This window comes from Chrysemys picta, chromosome 22 (assembly GCF_011386835.1).
Source record: "Chrysemys picta bellii isolate R12L10 chromosome 22, ASM1138683v2, whole genome shotgun sequence".
Lineage (NCBI taxonomy): Eukaryota > Metazoa > Chordata > Testudines > Emydidae > Chrysemys > Chrysemys picta.
This window is the reverse complement of record NC_088812.1, coordinates 12,230,104-12,251,955: the sequence shown is the minus strand read 5'-3', so window position 1 is coordinate 12,251,955 and position 21,852 is coordinate 12,230,104. Positions and strand designations below refer to the sequence as shown.

At 47.9% G+C, this 21,852-nt stretch overlaps 1 protein-coding gene across 8 annotated transcripts in view; it reads right to left on the bottom strand.

The window, feature by feature from the left end:
* Positions 1-439: 439 nt before the first annotated feature.
* SPATS2 (spermatogenesis associated serine rich 2) overlaps positions 440-21,852 on the bottom strand; it is a 43,908-nt gene continuing 22,495 nt past the window's right edge. For 4 of the 8 annotated variants that reach the window (XM_008173871.4, XM_008173868.4, XM_008173870.4 and 1 more), the window contains exons 3-13: positions 19,025-19,104; positions 18,626-18,734; positions 17,277-17,326; positions 15,758-16,019; positions 15,222-15,434; positions 13,889-14,024; positions 6,922-6,980; positions 5,497-5,606; positions 3,192-3,294; positions 2,141-2,343; positions 440-1,588 (exon numbers count right to left, since the gene is read on the bottom strand). In XM_008173871.4, coding sequence (XP_008172093.2) covers positions 1,268-1,588; positions 2,141-2,343; positions 3,192-3,294; positions 5,497-5,606; positions 6,922-6,980; positions 13,889-14,024; positions 15,222-15,434; positions 15,758-16,019; positions 17,277-17,326; positions 18,626-18,734; positions 19,025-19,104 — 1,646 coding nt within the window. In that variant the 3' untranslated portion in view covers positions 440-1,267. Of the gene's footprint in view, positions 1,589-2,140; positions 2,344-3,191; positions 3,295-5,496; positions 5,607-6,921; positions 6,981-13,888; positions 14,025-15,221; positions 15,435-15,757; positions 16,020-17,276; positions 17,327-18,625; positions 18,735-19,024; positions 19,105-19,198; positions 19,287-21,852 lie in introns of all 8 variants that reach the window. The other 4 variants (XM_065576319.1, XM_024110431.3, XM_065576320.1 and 1 more) reach the window with 3 other exon arrangements.

Genomic DNA, 21,852 nt, shown 5'->3' with positions numbered 1-21,852 from the left:
AGCTCTCCAGCCGGAAATTCCCATTCGCTGGGTGATCTGCAATGCCACAGCTCAGATCTTGTCACAAACAGGTGAGGGATGAGGCATTTTCAGTCTTCGTTAAGTTCTAGGCACTTCACCTCAGACCTGCTAACGACCGTGGCCAGCGCTGGGATGGTGCAATGCCTGGCAGACACGCCCGCTGTGGGATTATGCTGCAGTCACTGCAGAGCCGGGGGGTTTCTACTGTCCCTACAAACAGGCCGCTACAGAATCACCCGTGTGGAATTTCAGCCACATCAGTTTCTCCAACTCATTCTGCCTAAGCCTGAGAACACGCGGTCAGAGACCTGCTTTCAGTCCTCACCACTCACCCCAGAAGCGAAAGCTCCTTATCCCATCCTTTCCGAGCTCGGGAGCAACTGAGCAGGAAAGCACAAAACAACAACAGTTCAACGTGTCCATCGTCAGCATCGTCTTTATTTGTACAACTACCAAGAATGCCAGGAGCAATCTCTGACTGGTGTTACCTAGGATTAGCACTGCTAATTGTTATGGTTATAAATTTAGTTTAGGGACAAGATGGGGTAGGGACGGGCAGGGGGTGAATAAAATAAAGACACCTCCCCCTCCCCAAACATTAAAAATAGGGAACATCTAAATGTATACAGGAAATATGCTTCACACCTGCTGCTTGGCTCCACTGAAGGGTCCCGATAACAAGGGCTTGGGACTCAGGTGACCAGTTTCAGCCCGGGCTACTGCTGGGATTCAGATTCGATCTGGCTCCCTCCAGTCTGATCAACTACCCTAGTTAAAGCCCGACACTCACATTTCACAGAGACCCTCGTCACTGCCAGCATGAACCGAGTGCTGTTACCCGTGAGAGCTGGCTGGGGGGTGGGGCTCTGCCCACAGGTTGGCTCACCAAGGACCACAACTGGAAGGTTATTTTTGGCTCGGATTCTGCCTGGGGTTCCCTGGATAACTCTGAAGGAAAAGGAGCCATGGAGATCCTTGGAGTTCCCAGGGGAAGCCACAGATCTGGCAGCAGCAAGGTGCGTTCCCAGTAAAACATGAACCTGTCACATGGCAGTAGCGCGTATGGAGACGCATTAAGTAGCTTCCACAAAGAGAAGAAAATGAAGGAAAAACGCACAAGGGAGGAGAGAAAAACGTGGCACAAGAGAGGAGTGTAAACGTTCCTTTGTTAATAGCTCTAGCTAGGAGTTTCCTACAGTCCAGTTATCAAGCCGAATCTCTGGAGGGAATGGAGATCTGGATCCTCTCAGGAATTTGCCTCTTCAGGCTGGCTTGACCTTGGCTTACGTTGTGGGAGCCCCTCGGTGTCTGTGCTGGGTGCGCCTGGATGCACCTGTGCTGAGGGGATGGGCTGGCTCGCCAGGGTTCCCATGGAATGAGTCTGGCCAGGGTCAGTAGCAATCCCTGGAGATCGGAACTGGGAATTCTGAGACCTGGAACTGGACTGATACCAAGGCCCATTTCTGTACCGGTTCGTACTGTCGTGTCTTCCTGGATTGGAGGGGCCGTTATGGCGCTGGCCTTGGGGCCGGTAGCCCTGGCCTTGTCTCCTGTTACCCTGGAAGACCTGAAACAGAAAGACGGGCTGGCAAGGGACTGGAGAGAGGAGACTAGCAGAGCCGGCCGCTGCCAAAAGCGAGCTACATGCAGCAGAGATCTAGGAACCACTCGTGCCAAGGCCCTGGATGATCCTAAAGCTGATTACTGTCTCCTCTCCAGCCACCCGGGAAGCCCCCTAGACCAGTGGCACCTCAGGGGATTGTCTCAGAAGACAGGCGGGTGTTGTGGTGGGTGAGACGCGCTCCTCCCCAGGAGATGTTGCAGCATGCAGCTGTGGCTGACTTCATACCGACAGCTGCCATTGCAGAAGTAGGGGGTGCTGCTCTCTGAGAAAAGCCAAGTTTCCTCCAGCCATGCTGTGATGCCCTGGACTTTTATTGTGCCCTCTTGTCTTGTGAGCAGGGCACACTGCCACTGCCCAGTCTGCACCAGGCACGACAAATGCCCTCAGAAAAGGCACTTGGCAGGAGGGACCCATTAGATATAGAGGAAACGGCCCCGAGCCGGGGTTGAGCTCCATGCCATATTTAAAGGCTTCTCTTGTGAAGTCGTCACTTACCTCTCGGTGAGGCTGGCATGGACGGCTGCCGGCGCTGACTCCAGCTGCAGGTGTTTCTGCCGAGGACGGGGGCTTCCTGCTTGCTGTGGGAAGGCTGGGAGCAGAGGCACACTCTGGGGTGGAGGGATCACTTGGGCTCAAGGACACGGACGTGACGGAGCTGCACCGTGATCTGGATGAGTAACTGTTCTTTGGATGGGAAACTGAAATGGAAACACAATGAAGGATGGTGTAAAGGAATTGCACGCCCCTCCACATGCACACACATGCCCCCTGAATCTCACCTACTGTGGGCGACAGCGCTGTTCACTCCGTGACATGAAGGGAAGAGCGGACACTACCTCCTCACCTGCTGACCAGCCTATGATCTGTGCCAAAGCTCGGCTGGCCGGGGTCAGCACCTCGGCGTTACAACGCCCCGGGAAAGGGCCCTGACTGGCACTGGACCCGGAAAGCACCGCACATTCCAGCGAAAGCCGACAGGATCCTGTCCCGTTTTCATCACTACACGTGTCCCTCCTTCCCCAAACTAAGCAAATTCCTGATGAAGGAGAACACTTGGCTCCTGCATGACTTAAGGGCCGGAGAGACCCGACCAGCCTTTGAAGAGCTTTTGTGGGGTTTAAATAGGATCTGGACAGACTCTGATAATACACCACATTGTCAATGCTCTTCATGTATTCACATTTATACATACGGCTACAAGGGGCCCTGCCAAAGATGCTCTCGCACCATAAATGAAACACAAACATGAGACGGCCGGCAGACTGCTATCCTCCCCATCCCTACCACCAATCCCGGCTTGCCCCAAAGCTCTGGGTGAAGAGACAGGGGCTTTGCAGCATGCAGAAGCTCAGCAGACGCCGGCTATTCTGAACAGAGGGGAAGCTTCTTCCAGAGCAGAGCCCACCCCGACAACGCTCTACCACTGGCCCCTGGTTTAAATCCAGGGGCCCCTCTGAACTCTCTCCTCTGCAACAGTCCCTGTCCCTGTCCACAGCTGCCCGCTCTCGGCCAGGCACCCCTCACCTGCAGCCTCAGACCAGCTCACCTTGCCCAAACGAACCGATGCTCTTCTTCACTGCGTCCAGGTCACAGGTGAATCGTGCCACTCTGCCCAGGTCTTCATCATATTTGCGTTCACTGACAAAGTGCTTGATGGGAAAGAAAACGCTTGCAAGTTAACACAATCTTTATGCTAATGCCTGGTGACAACCCGGCGCGTAAGAGGGGAAGTTGAGCTCAGAGCCTTTTCCCTCGCCTGGTAACAGTGCCTCAGGTCAGGCACGGCTCGGAGAGCCTTGCCAAGAAAGCTTACAGTTAACGCCACGAGTCACTCTGGAGTAGCATGGGCTCTGTGGCACCAGTTCCACCTACACACGTGTGTCTGCAGCCTCCCACCAGAAGTTAACATTTCCAGGTAGCTCAATCTCCGAGCAGCTCAATCTGCTGCGCTCCACCCTACGGAAATCTGCTCTGGATGTGATCGGCAGCAATAGTCCAACCAGGGAAAACAAACCTGGTCTAGGACGGACTGCTGCTGGGAGAACACAGTGGACCCGGTGATCTGGGTTTGAATTAAGAACATAAGACCGGCCGTACCGGGTCAGACCAGGGGGCCATCCAGCCCAGTATCCTGTCTGCTGACAGTGGCCAATGCCAGGTGCCCAGAGGGAGTGAACCTAACAGGCAATGATCAAGTGATCTCTCTCCTGCCATCTATCTCCATCCTCTGACAAACAGAGGCTAGGGACACCATTCCTTACCCATCCTTGCTAATAGTCATTCATGGACTTAACCTCCATGAATTTATCCTGTTCTCTTTTAAATGCTGTTATAGTCCTGGCCTTCACAACCTCCTCAGGTAAGGAGTTCCACAAGTTGACTGTGCGCTGCATGAAGAAGAACTTCCTTGTATTTGTTTTAAACCTGCTGCCTATTAATTTCATTTGGTGACCCCTAGTTCTTGTATTATGGGAATAAGTAAATAACTTTTCCTTATCCACTTTCTTCACATCACTCATGATTTTATAGACCTCTCTCATATCCCCCCTTAGTCTCCTCTCTTCCAAGCTGAAAAGTCCTAGCCTCTTTAATCTCTCCTCATATGGGACCCATTCCAAACCCCTCATCATTTTAGTTGCCCTTTTCTGAACCTTTTCTAGTGCCAGTATATCTTTTTTGAGATGAGGAGACATCTGTACGCAGTATTCGAGATGTGGGCGTACCATCAATTTATATAAGGGCAATAATATATTTTCAGTCTTATTCTCTATCCCCTTTTTAATGATTCCTAACATCCTGTTTGCTTTCTTGACCGCCTCTGCACGCTGCGTGGACGTCTTCAGAGAACTATCCACAATGACTCCAAGATCTTTTTCCTGACTTGTTGTAGCTAAATTAGCCCCCATCATATTGTATGTATAGTTGGGGTTATTTTTTCCAATGTGCATTACTTTACATTTATCCACATTAAATTTCATTTGCCATTTTGTTGCCCAATCACTTAGTTTTGTGAGATCTTTTTGAAGTTCGTCACAGTCTGCTTTGGTCTTAACTATCTTGAGCAGTTTAGTATCAAAAATTCAGCCTGTAGATAACATTTTACTGACCTCTGGTGGTAGAAATAAGTGCATTTGTCTGACTACAACGGTACTCAGCGGTCAGGTGCCTGCTGATCCTGGTGGAAGTGACACCAACCCAAACCCATCAGCAGCTAGCCTACGTCAGCACATTGTGTGTTGCGAGCCCTGGCAGGAGATTGCCAGGCAAACCCAGGTGGACAAGGCTCACGAGGTACCAGAAGCCGTTCTGGGCCAATTCCAAACGGTTAAAAGCTGAACTGAGCTAAGTGGTGTTAAGGACCAAAAGGCCCTTTGTTTGCTGAAGTCAGTATTTTGCCAACCGAATGCTGTAAGAAGAAATGCAGGACAAAGTGTACTGAAGTTTACTACACTGTCCTGGACAATGTGCATGCGCACCGCTAGGAGTGAATGTATTTTGGGAACTACTATTTCTCGCTGAAAAGAAATGGAAGATTTACAGACACGGGTGCTGCCCGGAATGTACTTCTGCATAAGCCGGGCAGTGTGATTTTATGTGTACCCTGGAGTGGAGCTTAGAACTCCCAAGTATTCACCTTGGCTCCATTTTAAATCTGTGTCCTTCAATGGTCACTTCACTTCTGTGTCAGTAAGAGGAAGCTAGCACTTACCTGACTCACTGGGCATAACTACCGTTTGATTACAGTATATGCAAAAGGACATTCATTCCAAACACAGGCCTGGGGACGCGCTGCAGTCAGAGCTCTCCTGCCAGTGCCTGTTGTAATAGGACGGAGGAGGAGAAAAGTTCACCTTTATGTCAGCTCTAAGCTCTACCAACTGCTCCTCTGACATGCGCACGGCAACATCAGTCATCTTCTTTAGTGCCCCAGCTTTCTTTTGTCGGCTGACCAGGATCTCCACTGAAAAGTAAGGAAAGGAAGACCAAAGCTGAGGTAGAATTAATGCTGAAGGAAGAGTCAGTCTGCAAAGCATCTCACTGGTACACAAGGTTTAACTGAGCACCCAAACGAGCAGCTAAGCACAGGAGGGTACTGGGTCGAGAAATGGAACAGTCAAGCACCACCACGATACCATTTGGTAATCTACACGTTAACGACGCTGTCCAGATTTTAACTGTTTCTGACCACAAGAGCGCCTTGCTAGGGAAGCCATTGGAAAGTGAGTTTAAGAACAGATCTGGGTTTTGTTTCTATTAAATCCCAAGCACTTCTGAGGGTCAACAGCACCAACATCTTAACTGGCACGCCCACGAAAACAGAGCCTGTCTCTCCTCCAATTTCATTTCCTTCCTGATCACCCCAGACCGCCTGCACTGACGGGCAGCAGCTGATCTGATCTGCAGTACAATACCAGGAACTGAGATAGCGGACATCCAAGAGGAATTTATGCCCTCAGCTTCAGCCTACACTTTCGGTGAAGCCAGGGATCCTGCTTCCTAGCACAAAACAACCTTTGGAACTGGGGCATCACAGAGAAAGCAACGATCTGGAGGAATTGTTTCATACCCAACCACAGACCAGATATTCTGCCTTTTGTTAGAATAGTTAACCAATACCTTATGTGGTACCAGATAAGGTAAAGTCTTGGTGGCACTGCAAGTTTCAGCCAGATTCAAAACAAACCTGGTACATTAAGACCAAGTACAAAAAACAGTGGTTATATAAAGAAAGGTATAAGTATTTACTTCATCTGGTTAAAAATATTTCCTGAGCTTTGTAACACCCCAGATTATTAAAATTGAAAGGATCTTATATCTACTCAACTGTTCAACATTTATGTCACTCATTTCTCTCATTGGAACCTAAAAATAGGCTAGTGAATTTCACTTTATTCTTGTAATGCTCTTACACAATGGTCAGATTGCAACCACTACAAAGGGATGTTTGTTTAAAGGAAACTTTCCATTGGAATTAGAATTTTTACAACGTTGAAGCCCGACAAACTTAACAAAACAAATGTAGCTTGTGACCAGCTTTGAGTTTTGTCCCTTTAACAACTAAATGTCATTCTAACCTGTAGAGAGAAACTTTTAAACGTGTGTGTGTGTGTGTGTGTGTGTGTGTGTGTGTTTAGTTTACCTGGGAACGATGGAAGTTGGAAGATGTACTACACACACTGCTCTCACTGGAGCAGTGTCTGTTCAACTTTGCTGGTAGAGTGGAACAGCACCAGCTTTTAAGATGAGCCACTTCTAAAAAATAAAACATGTCTTACTTGCTTCTGCTTTCACTTTGTCCATTTCAGCCAGTAGCGCTACCTCTCGGTCCATGAGGCTAAGAAGAGAAGGTGACAGGAATCAGAAGGTCTGATCAAGCGCCTGAGTTCACAAACAACCCAGAATTCAAAGCAAGTTACCAAAGGATTTTTTGGGGGGGAAAGCAGACAGCAAAAGCTCCCCTCCCTTTACGTGGCCAACTGCAGGAAGCTCTTCAGTTAGATGTTGGTCAGAATCGGCAGAGAACAGGCCAGCAGATGGCGGCAGAAAGCCGGTGTTCCAACGAGCAGACATTGGAAGTCCAGCACGCACCTCAATATTCTCATGTTACTGTTTGGTCTGGAAGTTCGAGAGCTTGGTGTGAATTTTTTTAGCATTACAAAACCCAATTCCACTTTGGCCCACATAAATTACTGTGCTCGTTGCCAGGGCAGCCTGGGTACCGGTGCAATCCCCGTATGACAATGGTAAAGCCCCTGCACGAAGCTGTGCTCTGGAGACCTGCATCAGCAAAACCCGCTTTTCACTGATGAGGAAACTAGGCCACAGAGGTTCAGTGACTTGCTCAAGTCGCAGGCTGAGTCCAGGGCAGCACAAGAGCAGAAACCAGAAGTCTTGATGGCCAAGGCCCCGACCTTACCACTAGGTAACACTCCCTCCAGAACCGTTTGTCAGTAGGAGCTGAGCTCTAGGACAGAGCAGGGGACATTTAGTCTCGCGTTGCCCCATCTCATTCTATGTGGACGGTGTCGGTAACCAGCCTCGTTAGAGAGGTGATTTGTGTTCACGCTCTCACCGGGGCGGGGGCCAGATGCACAGGCAAAGTTCTCTGGGCTTGTTATGAAACACAATGTTTCATACCACAAAGGCTGAATGCTGATGCTTCTGCTCATATCACAGAGGCACTTTAACAGCTGAACACACCTTACCAATGAATTGACAAGCTCAGGATTACACACACACACACACACACACCTGACATTCAAGATTTTAACAACTAAGACACCACTCTGGCCTCCAGTTGTCACCACACACAGAAAGCAGCCCACAGATGTCAAAGTACACAGCATGACCCCCCCCCCCCCCCAGCCCTTTGTGACTGTAACAACTTTCCAGCAAAGGCGAAACCAAGAGGATCACAATGAAGCTCCCTCCCTCATTTGCCCGTAAGTTGTTCTGTGACTTGGATGCGTATCTGTTGCTAGGAGACTAAAAATTCCCCGAGCCCTTCAGCTGGCAGCCTGCACTGGCAGTTCTAGCTAGAACTTCAGGTGAGGACCAGGTTCAGACTAGAGTAAGTGCTCTTCAGTTCGCTCATTTGGTTGCTCAGCTCAGCCACTGAAGAGCAGACAAGGAGGCACTCCCTGTAGCTGCTGCTCAAAGGAACAGGTCATGTGGAGAAGGGCACTTGAGCAACCTGCCTTACTCAGACTTTGTGGAGGCAAAGGAGGAAAGGCCAATGCCCACAGTCTGGATTCAGATATAGATGGGGAGGGGTTCAGGTCTCCATTCTGCTCCCTCTGCACTCATTCTCACTCTTACGCCTCACTTGTCCATACTGACCCGGTCCATACCCTGTGACACACCACGTTACCGAGCGTGGCAGCCAGCATGTTACGAATACATTTACCAGCCAGTTCATGAACTTAGGCTCATTACAGTTTCTGATATTTCCACAATACAAAAGGGCGGCTTCTCGCTGCATTCGAGGTGGGACATCACAGCAGGCTACACGGGCATCTCTGCAGTTATAGTACCCAGAGGATCAGAACTTAGTGCTCCTCATTGAGAATGATTTACTCACACCAAACGGGGAGGGTCTTTATCCTACTGCCCATTTGGAAGTGGGCACAGAGCACAGCACATCTGAAATGCTCGTGCTCTCCCGTGTCTCAGAGGGGAGGGAGGCAAGTTCTATTAAGAATTCTGTCTGAACCACACCTTGTGCTTCTCTGTTTACTTATCACTGTGTCTGTGTTGCCTAATCAGATGAAATTCGACAGTGTCAAGTGAAGTACTTTGCACTTAGGAGGGAAAAAAACAAATGCACAAATACAAAATGGGGGAGGAGTAACTGGCTGCATGTTAAGTCCTGCACAAAAGGATCTGGGGGTGATAGTGGACCACAATTTGAAGAGGAGCCAACCAAGCTAATGTTCTGAGCTGCGTTAACAGGAGCGTTGGATGTAAGACACGGGAGGGAACTGTCCCACGCTACTTGCCCCTGGTGTTGACGACACACTGGAGAGAGTCCAGAGGAAAGCTCAATTGTGATAAAAGATTCCAAAAGCCTGAAACAGTTAAAAAAAACACTAGGTATGTTTAGTCTTGAGTAAAGGAAATTGAGGGGTGGGTGAGACCTGAGAAGTCTTCAGCTATGTTCAGGGCTGTTAGAAAGAGGACAGTGATCAGTTGTGCTCCATGTCCACTGAAGGTAGGACAAGAGGTAATGGGCTTAATCTGTAACAAGAGAGATTTAGGTCAGATATTAGGAAAAACTTTCTAACTAGACAGATAGTTAGGTACTGGAATTGGCTTCCAAGGGAGGCGTGGAATCCTGGCTGTGTTTAAGAACAAGTTACAGCTGTCAGGGATGGTGGAAGGTTACTTGGTCCTGCCTCGGTGCAGGAGGGATGTACTAGATGACCTCTTCTGCCCTACATTTCTAGGGCTGTGAGCTATTCAGAGCAGACAGTGTGTCCGTGCCCAGTACAATAGGACCCTGACCCTGGCTGGGATGCTCTAGGCACTACCAGAATACAAACACCACATTTACTAGTAATGAACAAGCACAAAATTAAAAAGCGATTTCACCGTGCCCGGTTGACAATTCCCAGCCACACCATAACCAGTTCAGTCAGACTGTGTGGTACAGAGCGTGAGGGGACAGGAAGGGACTGTACCCCATGACTGCACTCTGCTAACGCTATCCCACACTGTGCTCCAGGAAGGGTTCCCCGACAGAGCATAGCAATGACTCTCCAGCCATGGGTGTGGGGCCTGAACGACCCTTGCCTATCTCCAGGGTTAGAAGTAGCCTTGCTGTGCATCGTGTGACCACCCCAGAGAACTAGCCCCGTGCTGCACCCTCCTTCCACACCCCCCCCCCCACCCATGCTAAAGCAGTGCCTGTTTCTATCAGACATTCCTGGCTTAGCACGCCAGGCCTCCAAATAGGTTGATGGGCAAACCCAAAAGCAGGCCGGGGAGCCTGTGCAAACTCCGGCTTGCTTTGTTTACCCAGCGAAGCGAAGCGGGAGCCTTTTACGCAATTCTACAGCTGGGCTCACTAAGGGACAAAGGTCGAGTGGCTTTGCCCGAGGTTCGCGCACTGAATGAGCGACTCTCTGATCCAAACCCAGCGAAAAACCCTGAAACAAGCTCCTTGTGCCAGACCCTTTCAGAAACAAGTATTCATTTTTTGATGGCTCTGCCTCAGGGGCAAATCTATGTGGGGGGAGGGGAGACTAGTTCACAGCAGAGATCTGAATGGCAGCTCCTGAGAAAGCGGGTTTAGGAGGGAGGAAAAAACCCAGCCAGCTGGTAGCTGCTGAAATTCAGGGGAAAACGAGGAAGGTGAAATAATGCTGACCACACCGTTGTGATCTCACCCAGCGTTAGAAGGGCTGACTTCAGCTGCATCCAAACTCTGGCAACAGCGCCTGCAAGATGTAGTCCGTTAGTGAAGTAAAACAGCGGCTTGCCTTTGCACATGCACACCGAGGGGTTTGGGCCAGGTTTATTTCAGGCTTACACATAACAAGTACCTGAAAGACGGGAGGTTGCCTGGCAGCTCCTCCACAAGACAATGAAGGCAACCTACAGCATGCGACATGCATAAGCTGAGGTGGACCTCCCGGATCCAGCGCCCAATGCACAGCATGTCCAAAGTACTAGAACCACGTACCCCACAAAGCTCAACACCTCGTGCGCAAAGCCATTCTCCCCATACTGTGTAGTGAAGCATTCTGGTCATGATACATGTTCCCCAGGCAATACTGCCAGCCTGGACGCCAACCCAAAGACAGAGGGAGGGATCTGAGAAGCAGAGGAGACTGCAGTCCGTCAGTACAGCCCCACGCAGTGCCCCGGACTGACTAGCCCACTGGACTGCTTTATCACCACCTCAGCAGAGCCCAGGTTGGAGAACGCTCTGCTGAACAGTGGAAACGTCACAGGCTGAAGAGAACTTCTGAGTGCATAAGGATGTCTTTGGCTATTTCCACACTGACATTCTGGGGAGAGTGTCAGTCCTCACGGACTGGAGCTAGTCCAGCTACAAGCATAGGTCAGAGCCTCACGTTTGGTGTAAGAAACTATAAGAGTCGGGTGTAAGAGGGCATGAAACAGCCAAGCAAATGGCAGTCGTCTGAGTACAGCTTTGATGGCTACAGCACCAGCAGCTGTTCTGCAGCCCACCCGCACGGCCTCTAAAGTCAAGCGTCCAAACTTTGCCTTTCAGTCAACGCCCTGCCCCCAAAGAACAGACGGCTTTTTAATCTAGCGTTGGGGCAAGTGCTCTTCAGCCGAAAACCAGCAGGAGAGATGGCTCAGTGAGCACCATTAGCGCCAAGATCTTGTTTTGTGCCAACAAGAGTTAACAAACATACTGATTGTTTGAAGCATGGAGCATAAAGGGCGTTGAAACGATACTCGAAGGCACAAACCTACTTCCCAACTGAGTGGCAAGTGCGTCACTTTCGGGAAAGGGCAGGTCGTCTTCTCTCTAAAGTTAAATTGACCCGGCTGCAGAGCCGGGGTTTATCAATCCTACATACACAGCCTCCCAGCAGGGAGGCACTTCATTTGGCATTTACTGAAGGAGGTTCCCACTGGCTGCATTCCAGACATGTACTCAACATCCCAGCCTCACAGAACTGTTTCCTGGTTCGTGCTGGCTCTGTCTCTCAGCAATCAGAGCAATGCTGCTAAACGGGACTTGAATCTTTCCCCTTTCTGAAAAAAAGACACGAGTGTTTCATGGACTCTAATCCAAAGGGCAAAGAATTACTGATAAAGAACCAGACCCTTAAAGCTTTCCATTCGAATGAGAGGTTTTTCAGAGATTTTCTCCCTACAGAGAGGCAGAGGATAAAGCTGCTGCCAGAAGAAAGTCACAGTAATAATAATTAATATTACTTCAACTCCTGCCACAGACAAAATCGATGGAAACAGGTCATAAATAATAAATAGTATTAATTCCCATCCATAAAAACATTAACCCGAGTTAAGATTGTAAATATCTCAGTTATTTATAGGGGAAAATCTCTTGAGAATATACTTCTCTCAAAATATTGGAAATACCAGAAATTCCAAGTTAAGGTTACACCAAGACATCCCAAACAATTAGAAAGCCTGGCAACAAAGGTAACATCACCCAAACAGCCTTAACTCTGCTCCACAGCTAGGCGCAAATTAAGGATGCCTCACAGATCTGCTTCAAACACTACAGCCTTTAGACGACATGAGTTTATGTAATCTACACATTTGCTGATACAGGCCCCATCCCTGCAAACATTTACACACGTGCTTGATTTTGCTCCTGGGAGTAGTTCCATTGAAATCAATGGAATGTCTCACAGTAGCAAAGTTAAGCACGTGCATGTTTACAGGATTGAGGACATGGTGATCGCACACCACTACAGCATTTGAACTGAGTTACAAATGTCTTTACATCACTACAGCAAAACCTTCACTCCTTATTTATGGCCAGCTCAGTCACCAGACAGGTTCTAACACATCTGCAAGCCTGCCACAGAAATCTACTCTCATCCCTTATCACAAGAGTTATATTTAGCTGCCTGTCAAACAATGTTACTCACTCCAGTGAGTTGTTAACATTTCTTCACCAAAACTGACCCTATTTGGGACCATCAGGTAGGGCAATTCCTCAAAAAATTATGACAGACTCAGCACAGACAGCTAGTGTAATAGGTACTATCAGCTTAAAAGGGCATCATCTTAAAATAAGTCCTTCAATAACATAGCTATGATCAGGGCCGGCTCCAGGGTTTTGGCCGCCCCAAGCAGCCAAAACAAATAATAATTAAAAAAGCCGCGATCGCGATCTGCAGCGGCAATTCGGCGGGAGGTCCTTCACTCCCAGGCGGAGTGAGGGACCATCCGCCGAATTGCCGCCCAATACCTGGATGTGCTGCCCCTCTCCGGAGCGGCCGCCCCAAGCACCTGCTTGCCAGGCTGGTGCCTGGAGCCGGCCCTGGCTATGATACATACAAGGTGTAGCAGTTCCATAGTGTGGAAGGCTGGCCTGGGAGGGGGCAAAGTTAAGGTTGTGTGGGATGATCTCTCATGTGCGTTTCTTCTCTTCCACTGGGTTTCTTCCCTCCACACCCGTCACACTACCCTTAACATGGAATTACCACCAAGCCCCAACATTTATATTTTTGAAGAAAACTACAGAATTCTCTTACCACGTTTCCCGCAATAATTGGTAGGATTAAGATAAATACCTTAAATATTTTGCCTGTGAATTTCCTCAGATTATCGGTGTCTAAAAGAGTGTGTGTGTTGGCCTGGACATCGGGGTAGTGCTGACAGGGTGCTGCTATTGTCAATTCCAGCACCAGAGAGTCATGGCTTAAAACAGACAGACTGAAGCCTTGCACACGGCTAGCGTGGGTCTAAGGCAGACGTGGTACAGTGGCTCGGGTGGGTCTAAGGCACACATGGTACAGTGGCTCGGGTGGGTCTAAGTCACACGTGGTACAGTGGCTCCAGTGTGGGCCGTATGAAGGCTGGAGCCTGGGAGGGCAGGAGTACTAAGGGACTGCAGGCCCTAGGCTGATACAGGTGTTGCAGATGCCAGCACCTAGAATTCGTGTTTATTCCTTAACAAGGTTGATGTGCAGTGTTCGGGGCAAGGGGAAAAGACAAATGAGCGATCCATGAGGTAAAACATTAGGTCTCCTAATTCCTAATGGTTGGATCTCTTCCTAGTCTACTTACCAACTCTGCAGTTCAGCAAAGGCCTGCTTCATTTTCTTAATGGAGGCATCCATCTCCTCTTTAACCACAACCCGATACCGTGCCAATGAGACTGTGCAACGCTGGAGGTCCTTCACTGATTTTTCAATATTTGAACCTATCGACAGAAAATAATATAAAAAAAAAAGAAAAAGCCAAGCACGTTAGCTTATAAAACCTTCCAGATTGTGATAAATCATAAAGGAGTCTTTCAGTTCATTTCAAAACCACAGACTGCTTGGCTTTAAATTCCCCTCTGCCTTTTCCTGTTACAAAAACATTGGATTTAGTCTGGACAGCTGCAGAGTTTTCCACAGGTGGAAGTTTTTCTAGGCTTATGAAATCTCCTCCTTACAGCTGAGAACACAGATGTGTCACTGGCTTTTCATACACAGGAGAAATCTAATGCATCTCTTGTGTGACGCTCCTTTGCTACAGATTGGGGACGACCGAATGGAAGCCCACCTCAAGGAATAGCAAGCAGAAGCACTGAATCATATGGAAAAATTGTCCAGTTGTGAATAAAGTTTACAGGGGAAGGGAAATCTTTTAGAAGCTAAATCAAATCCACGCAGAGAGCGATTTCCTCTGAAAGAAAAAGAGATGAAAGGCTTGGCTATTTGTTACAAAATTTTTTCTCTACACTTCAGATCTCCAACAGAGCAGATCACCATGCCTATGTGCGTCTCTGCAGCTCCCTGACTGCCATCACCCCCTGACAAGCTAAATTAGCAACGGCTCATTATGGTCCTCATTACAGCAAGAAGGTGAACTACCAGCACTAGGGGCCGGATGTTCTTATCTCACTAAAGCAGAGGATAACAATGGTGTTTAAAATTGGGGTCTCAGAGGTCCTTCCTGCTGCCGAGACAAGAGAACAGAGGTGGAGAAAACAGAAGGAAGGAAAAATAACAGGAGGCTGTCGTTTCTTGTAACTGAGTCTCTGGGAAGCTTTGGCTCCTAGACAAACTCTCACGGAGGAGGAGAAAGCGCACACAGGCTCAAGGCTCTATGATGGGGCACACAGAGAAACGGGCTAAGCACATGCAGCGTGACTGACTGCTTATCTACTACCCCGGCTGTAGCGATGGGTTTGGTGCTTCAGGCATTACAGCTAAACTGCTGTCAAGACTCCAGCTGTGCAGAGAGGAGAGTGCACTACCAGTTACCACATAATAAAAAGGATGCTAGTGTGCCTCTCCATCCACCAGCAACCAGCTACATTTGGGCAGTACAACCAGAGAGGTGGCCACAGACCCCTGCTGGAGGTAACCAGCTTTATAACTCAAGCGCATGCAAGTCCTCGAGGCCTTACCTAACTTCTTGTTTGAAGAAGAAACCGGAACATCTTCCAGCATCGCTGGAGACAAGGAAGCAGACATCTGATTGCTTGCCGTGGACCTAGACAGAGACTTGCTGGCATTCCTCTGCTCTGGCTGCGGCCTGACAGATGGAGGGTTCTGGGAAGAGTGCATTACGGGTGACTTTGGCTCAAAGTCCATTATTCCACTGTCTAGCTCAGACACTGCTGTAGAAAAGCAAGTGAGTTCAGGGAAAGAAAGAAAGAAACAAACAAAGCTGAAACAGGGAGCATAGAAAGTATTCCAGCCTCAACAGCCCCCTTCCCACCAAAACTTAAATCAACAGGGTGAGCAGCCCTTCTTTCTGGGACAACTGCCAAAGAGTGGAAAGCAAAGAGAGTATTTACACAGCCAAAGAGTTAATGCTATTTTAAAAAACCTCCGTATTCAGAACTGGCACAGAGCAAGGCAGCAGCAACAGAAGGGAGAAAATAGCCGTTTGACAAATTACCGAGCTGTTCAATTCCTACAAGACTTGCGAAAGTCTAACCTGTTCCATCGGGCATGTCCGGTGTGGCAGAGTCACAATCCTCTAACTCTCTGGCATCTATTGAAAGCGTATCCAAGCCTTCACTGAGCGAGTCCACAGACTCCGTATCATTGGCCGAGCCATTGACATGGTAACCATTAATCCCGCCCTTCTCAGAGGAAGCTGCAGACTGTTCCCCTTCAGTGGATGCCAGTTTACCAGGATCTGGGAGGCCCAGGCTTGCTTCGACTGGAGGTTTGGGTTTCGTTTTCTTCTTTTTGTTCTAAGGATTAAATACCCATCCCACAAAAAACAGGTTAAGCTTAATTCCTGAAGGGAAAACTCATTTTGTGCTTACTGCCCAGGAATCGCTGAATTAAATGCTTTTTCTGCCAATCCTACAAACGCAGGAGGGATTTACTCAACAATGAGAAGAGATAGCCTGGTATTAATGAGGTGTGAGTGCACTATCCCCTGCAGCGGTGCGTGGGGGAAGCCATGCCCCCGTTACCAGATGAACGCTGCCTTTCGTATCAGTTACACAGCAGTGACATTCCAGTCTACCTCCTCGCGGTTAATCCTGCTGGGTGATGGTGACCCAGGAGGTGATCCCACATCCCCTGCCTCAGCCCACACCTACCCGCCACTAAGAAGTGACTCAACACCGTTCTAGAGGCTGCTCTACCCACCATCAGCCCTTGGATGGGACCCCTCACACACTCCCTCTCGCTTCCCCCACGTCTCCTACACTTTTTGCTCATCAGAGCTATAGTATTTTGTTTTGCGCCTTAGTGCTTGTTGGTTATTTAGTGAGAGTAGTTTGGCATGATCATAGCTTAAATTCTTATACTGTAGTGTACTTCGATATGATGGCATTAATCACTGAAAATATAAGTGAAACCCTCCTAAGTTAACTGTTTGGGTAGGGCTGCGAACAGACCAGCAGGCAAAACCGTCAATGAGCAAAACATGTGTTGCGAAGGAGAAGGGCATCAAAACAGAGGCTGCTCAGAGCCAAGGGTTCAGGACGGGACACACAGAACAGGCTGAACACATGCAAAGCGAATGACAACTTCTCCCCCAGCGTGGGGGTGGGATGGGAGGGAGGAAGACCAGCATGTAGCAGTGTTTTCATCGTCATGGCAAAGGGCAGGGGAGGACAATTTGTGGCCAAGGTAGGAAATTTTCATGGTGATTCTGCAAGGCAGTGTCATCAATATTACACCGTAGAACTGAACTAAGTGCATTATGGTGTTTTGGGAGGGGAGGGGTTCAAACCTTCTTGGGAAGTCATCAGATAAAGCATTTCACCTCAGCGGTAAGTTAGACTAGCCGGACTGGTGACTACCTCATGTGAGGTAATTCTGCCCACAGCAATATATCTATCTTTTCCCTGTGGTTTCTTTCCTTGTTCTTCATGATTTAGCATGGAATTATAAAGGAGGCTGGGTCTCTAACATGCCCCGGAGCCGTTAAAGAAGAAAAGGCCAGGGTGATATAGATCCCAGCAAAGTAAGTTAAAGCACATTTTAAAGGTTACCTTTTTCTTGCCTGTTATTGTCCATTCTTTCAATACTTCGCTGGCATTGCCTGAAATGAAACTTACGATAAGCACTGGAAAATGCTTCACACTCTCTTACACTCATGCCATACAAAACCCAGGGAGTCTTCATATCTACAGCCAGCTGGAATGTGTCCTGCAGCTAATGACGTAAAGAAGTTACGTTTCAATTCTCTTAGCTGATTAAATGAAAGGATCAGTTTCGTTTCTGCTTTGGGAATATCCCACTGATCAGAATGACTCCTCCCATATAACATTCTGTGCTGTGCTGGCTGCTTCCAGGTAACAACCCCCCTATCAGCACTGCCACGCTAAAGACTTTGGCCGTGTTGGAACTTGGACTAAACAGGGATTCCGTCCAGGTCAGAGGGTTTATACGGCTCTGTAACAATGCGGTTCTGGCGGGACCCAACCGAGAGTGACAATTCAGGACAAATTGCTCAAACAGGGCAGTTACAGCCCTAGGCTGGGGTTTTTCCACCTCTAAGGCAAACCAAACCAGCCAGACAGTGAAGACTTTGATCTCACCCCACTGCCTAACCACAAGTCACACAAGCAATTCCCTTAGACACTCCAGCTTCCCAGTATCACCACCAGTGCCACTCGATATGGGGACAAATGTTGGAACTTGGACTAAACAGGGATTCAGTCCAGGTCAGAGGGTTTATACAGCTCTCTCCTCCCCAAGGACAATTCTATAAAGTTGTTCCAGGCATTAGGAGTAGCTGCACAACCCATCTGTTCTCTTAGCCAGAGGCAAAGCACCATGCGGTGAGTGAGGGTTAGTACAAGAAACAGACAAGAAGTGCAAAAAGACAGTTTCCTTGGTGAACACCTCCTGTCCTACAAGGTAGGAACTCGATCAGATGCAATATGCCACCTGATCCCGATACATGAGCATGTTTCAAAAGGGAGGAGAGAACTACCCCAAGGTTGATGCAGACATCCCTTTTCTTGTGCACATGAGCAAGAAATGCAATGGTTAAATACTTGATATCTCCTGGATTAGGTATTGTTTGGTACAAAGTAACTGTCTTTTTTTCTCTTAAAACCTAATGGGGCGGATTCTGAATAAAATGAAGGGAAGGCGGAGAGGAACATCTTTGGATTGTCTTCCAGGAAAGCCAATCCGTACTTGGATACTTTGCAGAGAAGATCTGAGAGAGTCCCCAGTCACAAAGTCTACATACTGTATAAAAATAGCATATGGCCCTTTCCTGAAAGCTGTACGGTGCCTGCTGAAAAGACGGGCTATTTCTAAACAAAACCCGCAGTAAACATTGTCGCTAAAGCCCAGTTACCCAGATGACGAAACTGGAGATCGTTACCTTCCATAAAGGCCTGCACGGTTCTATCCACACAGTTATCAAAGTGCTGTAGCACCAGGATGATTTCATTGTTGCTCCTGTTGGGGACCACTGCACGCACTGCACTGATCTGGAAGAGAGGAACAAGGAGTCACATCTTTGCCACTTGCTTACCTTCTTTGTACCATCACTGTAACTGCTAAGCTTGCATCAAAGGGTATTATACTGTATGGAACATGGGATCGCTTGGATATGGTTTTAATAGGCCAGGACAATGCATCTTGGAGAGCAAAACTGTCAAAACAAAACTTTAGTCAGTGAATGTTTTCCCCATGTCTCAATTAATAGCTAAGAGATGCACTTTCACTAGCACTTCCACTGCCAAAGGAAAGCTACAGAATTGCCCATAGTAACACTTACCTTCTCCTTCATGTTTTCAAAGGTTCCTCCTTGGGCCATCACGGTGTTGGACTGCACATCAAAAATGAACCCTGTTGGCTCTGTAAAGACAGCGAAAGGCTGTGCTGTGAATGGTGGACATCAGGAAGAGACATTCAGAATAACCTAAGGCAACAGGTTAGCTCAGATGCTTGCCTTGCAGCAGAAAGCAGGAGACAGTTTTCTGAAGTGTTTGCTGAATGTGCAGCAGTGAAGAAAAAGGCAAACAGAATGTTCGGGACTACTAGGAAAGGGATAGAAAATAAGACAGAAGATATCATAAGGCCACTATATAAATCCATGGTCTGCCCACACCTGGAATACTGTATCCACTTCTGGTCACCCCATCTCAAAAAGGATATAGTGGAGCTGGAAAAGGTTCAGAAGAGGGCAACAGAGATGATCAAGGGTATGGAATGGCCTCTGTGTGAGGAGAGACTCAAAAGATTAGGGCTGGTCCGATAAGAAAAGAGACGACTAAGGTGGGATACCACAGAGGTCTGTAAAATCACGAATGGTGTGGAAAAAGTGAATAGGGAAGGGTTATTTACCCTTTTCCACAATACAAAAGCCAGGAGTCACCCGATTAAATTAATAGGCAGCAAGTTTCATACCAACCTTTTTTCAGACAACGCACTATTAACCAGTGGAACATGTTGCATGGGGATGTTGTAAAGGCCAAAAATGTAACTGGGTTTAAAAGAGAACTGAGTAAGTTCATGAAGGACAGGTCCATCAGTGGCTGTTAGCCAAAATGAAGCCTGGAGAGGAAAAGGGGGTGGATCACTCCAACTGCCCTCTTCTGTACACTCTCTTAAAGCTCTGGTAATGGCCACGGTCAAGATACTGGGCTAGATGGACCATTAGTCTGACCCAGTCTGATCGCTCTTCCTTTATCACCTGCAAAAATACAATATTAACTGGCTAATTCTATCACGCAATCAATGAGGATGAATAGCAGCACGGACTCAGATACATTATAGCCTAACCTCAGACCGGGAGGCAATAGCTGATCGATCTGGCACACCAGACCCTACTTTGCAACCAAAGAGTCAGTGGGACAAATCTAAGGGCCTCCAAATGCTCCTGTCTGGAATGAAAAGCCATGGTAGGGGAACCGAAGTGATAAGGTCAGTGGGAAGATAGACTTGGCTGGTTAGTTGTGTCCTCACAAATCCAGATAGGCCAATTTTAATCTCCTCATGTAAGCTTGCAAACAGGAGCAGTGCTGAAGGGACCTCCATCCTGCCGCCAATAAGCCCAGCTCTAACATCTGGAACACTCAGCCAAATTAAGAATTGCCTGTGGACTGGCTATCATGAACAGTACATTTTCTTCATGCGATAAAGAACATGGGCTTCCAACATCAGGTAAGTTGGCACCTGTTGTTCTTTGGTAACATTTTTATAAAATGAGTTTTGCTAAATAAACCCTTTTCAGTGTCCAAAGCGTCAAGCCAAAGGTTACTCTCTGCCTTGCCCCAGATAAAATAAAAATGATCTAACATGTTAAAAAAGCAAACTAGTTCAGTTGGCAACATCTTTAACTAAACGTATTACAGCCTTAACAAGTCATTGAAATTCTGATTCATTCTTCAGCCCCGGGCCAACTGAAATACAGAAAAAAGCACTAGATCACAGCAGCAAGCCAGCAACTTTAACCACCAACAGGGTTGGTCTGACGCACTAAATTAAGTTAATCCAAGCAGCCCAATGCATCTTTTGTATTTCTGTACTAATCTTAGGACAATGTGCTTTTATTGGGCTCAATAATAAGGAACAACCAGTAACCCAGGCACCATAGCCTTTGCTCTATATTTAGCAATTTCACCTACCCGGAAATACAAACTGCAGACACTTCGATAGACATCAATAGCTACTGTTAAGTGCTACTGTAACTTCCAATTAAACGCTTATTTTCTGCCCTTCATCAATCAACTATCCTGAAAACATTTCCACTTCTCCACCCTGTGCTGGAAACAAACTTTGCATCAGGACTCTTCTGTCTTCTACCCTAGCTCCCACACTTCAAAGTGCAGACTTGACTCCAGCTTGACAAAGTTGGCTTAGGGCTGGCTACAAAGGAGCTGACTTTATTGCAGGCAATCCATTAAAGCCCTGTCATCTCCACTAGATTTGGTTCCCACTAGCCTGTAAGGGTCACATGAATCTGCCAAACATGCCATTTTACCTAGACACATACCGATGAGTGGCTGGTATGTGAGCCTACACGTGGTGGTCTGAATGGTCTAAGTATCAAGTCTTCTGGGGACAGGGAACAGGCAATTTTGTCAATTTGTTCCACTTTCAGACTGCGTAGTTCATGTATATATTTTAGTGCATAGAGTCTCGGAGAGAATACAAACAGCCCAGCAGCAGCTGTTGGTGACATTAACTGTGCTCTCGCTTTATTTCAACTCAAGTGTCAGCTGTATTGGCTCTGGAGGAAGTCAGACTTCACGGAGACCAAGTGAGACTTCGCTTTCCTCCCCTAGCCAGCACCACCTTTGCATCTCCAGGGACTTTTTTTCTTTTAAGCACGAAGCAAGCTTTCAAAGAGGAGATTTGCTCATGTGCAGTTCATCCCCTACAAGGACTGACCCAGAGCACACTGTACTGGCAGGCTGCTGATTTCCTTTGCGAAGTCTCAGGCTTGGTCTACACTAAACCCCCAAATCGAACTAAGGTACGCAACTTCAGCTACGTGAATAACGTAGCTGAAGTCGACGTACCTTAGTTCGAACTTACCGCGGTCCAGACCCGGCAGGCAGGCTCCCCCGTCGACTCCACGTACTCCTCGCGGCGAGCAGG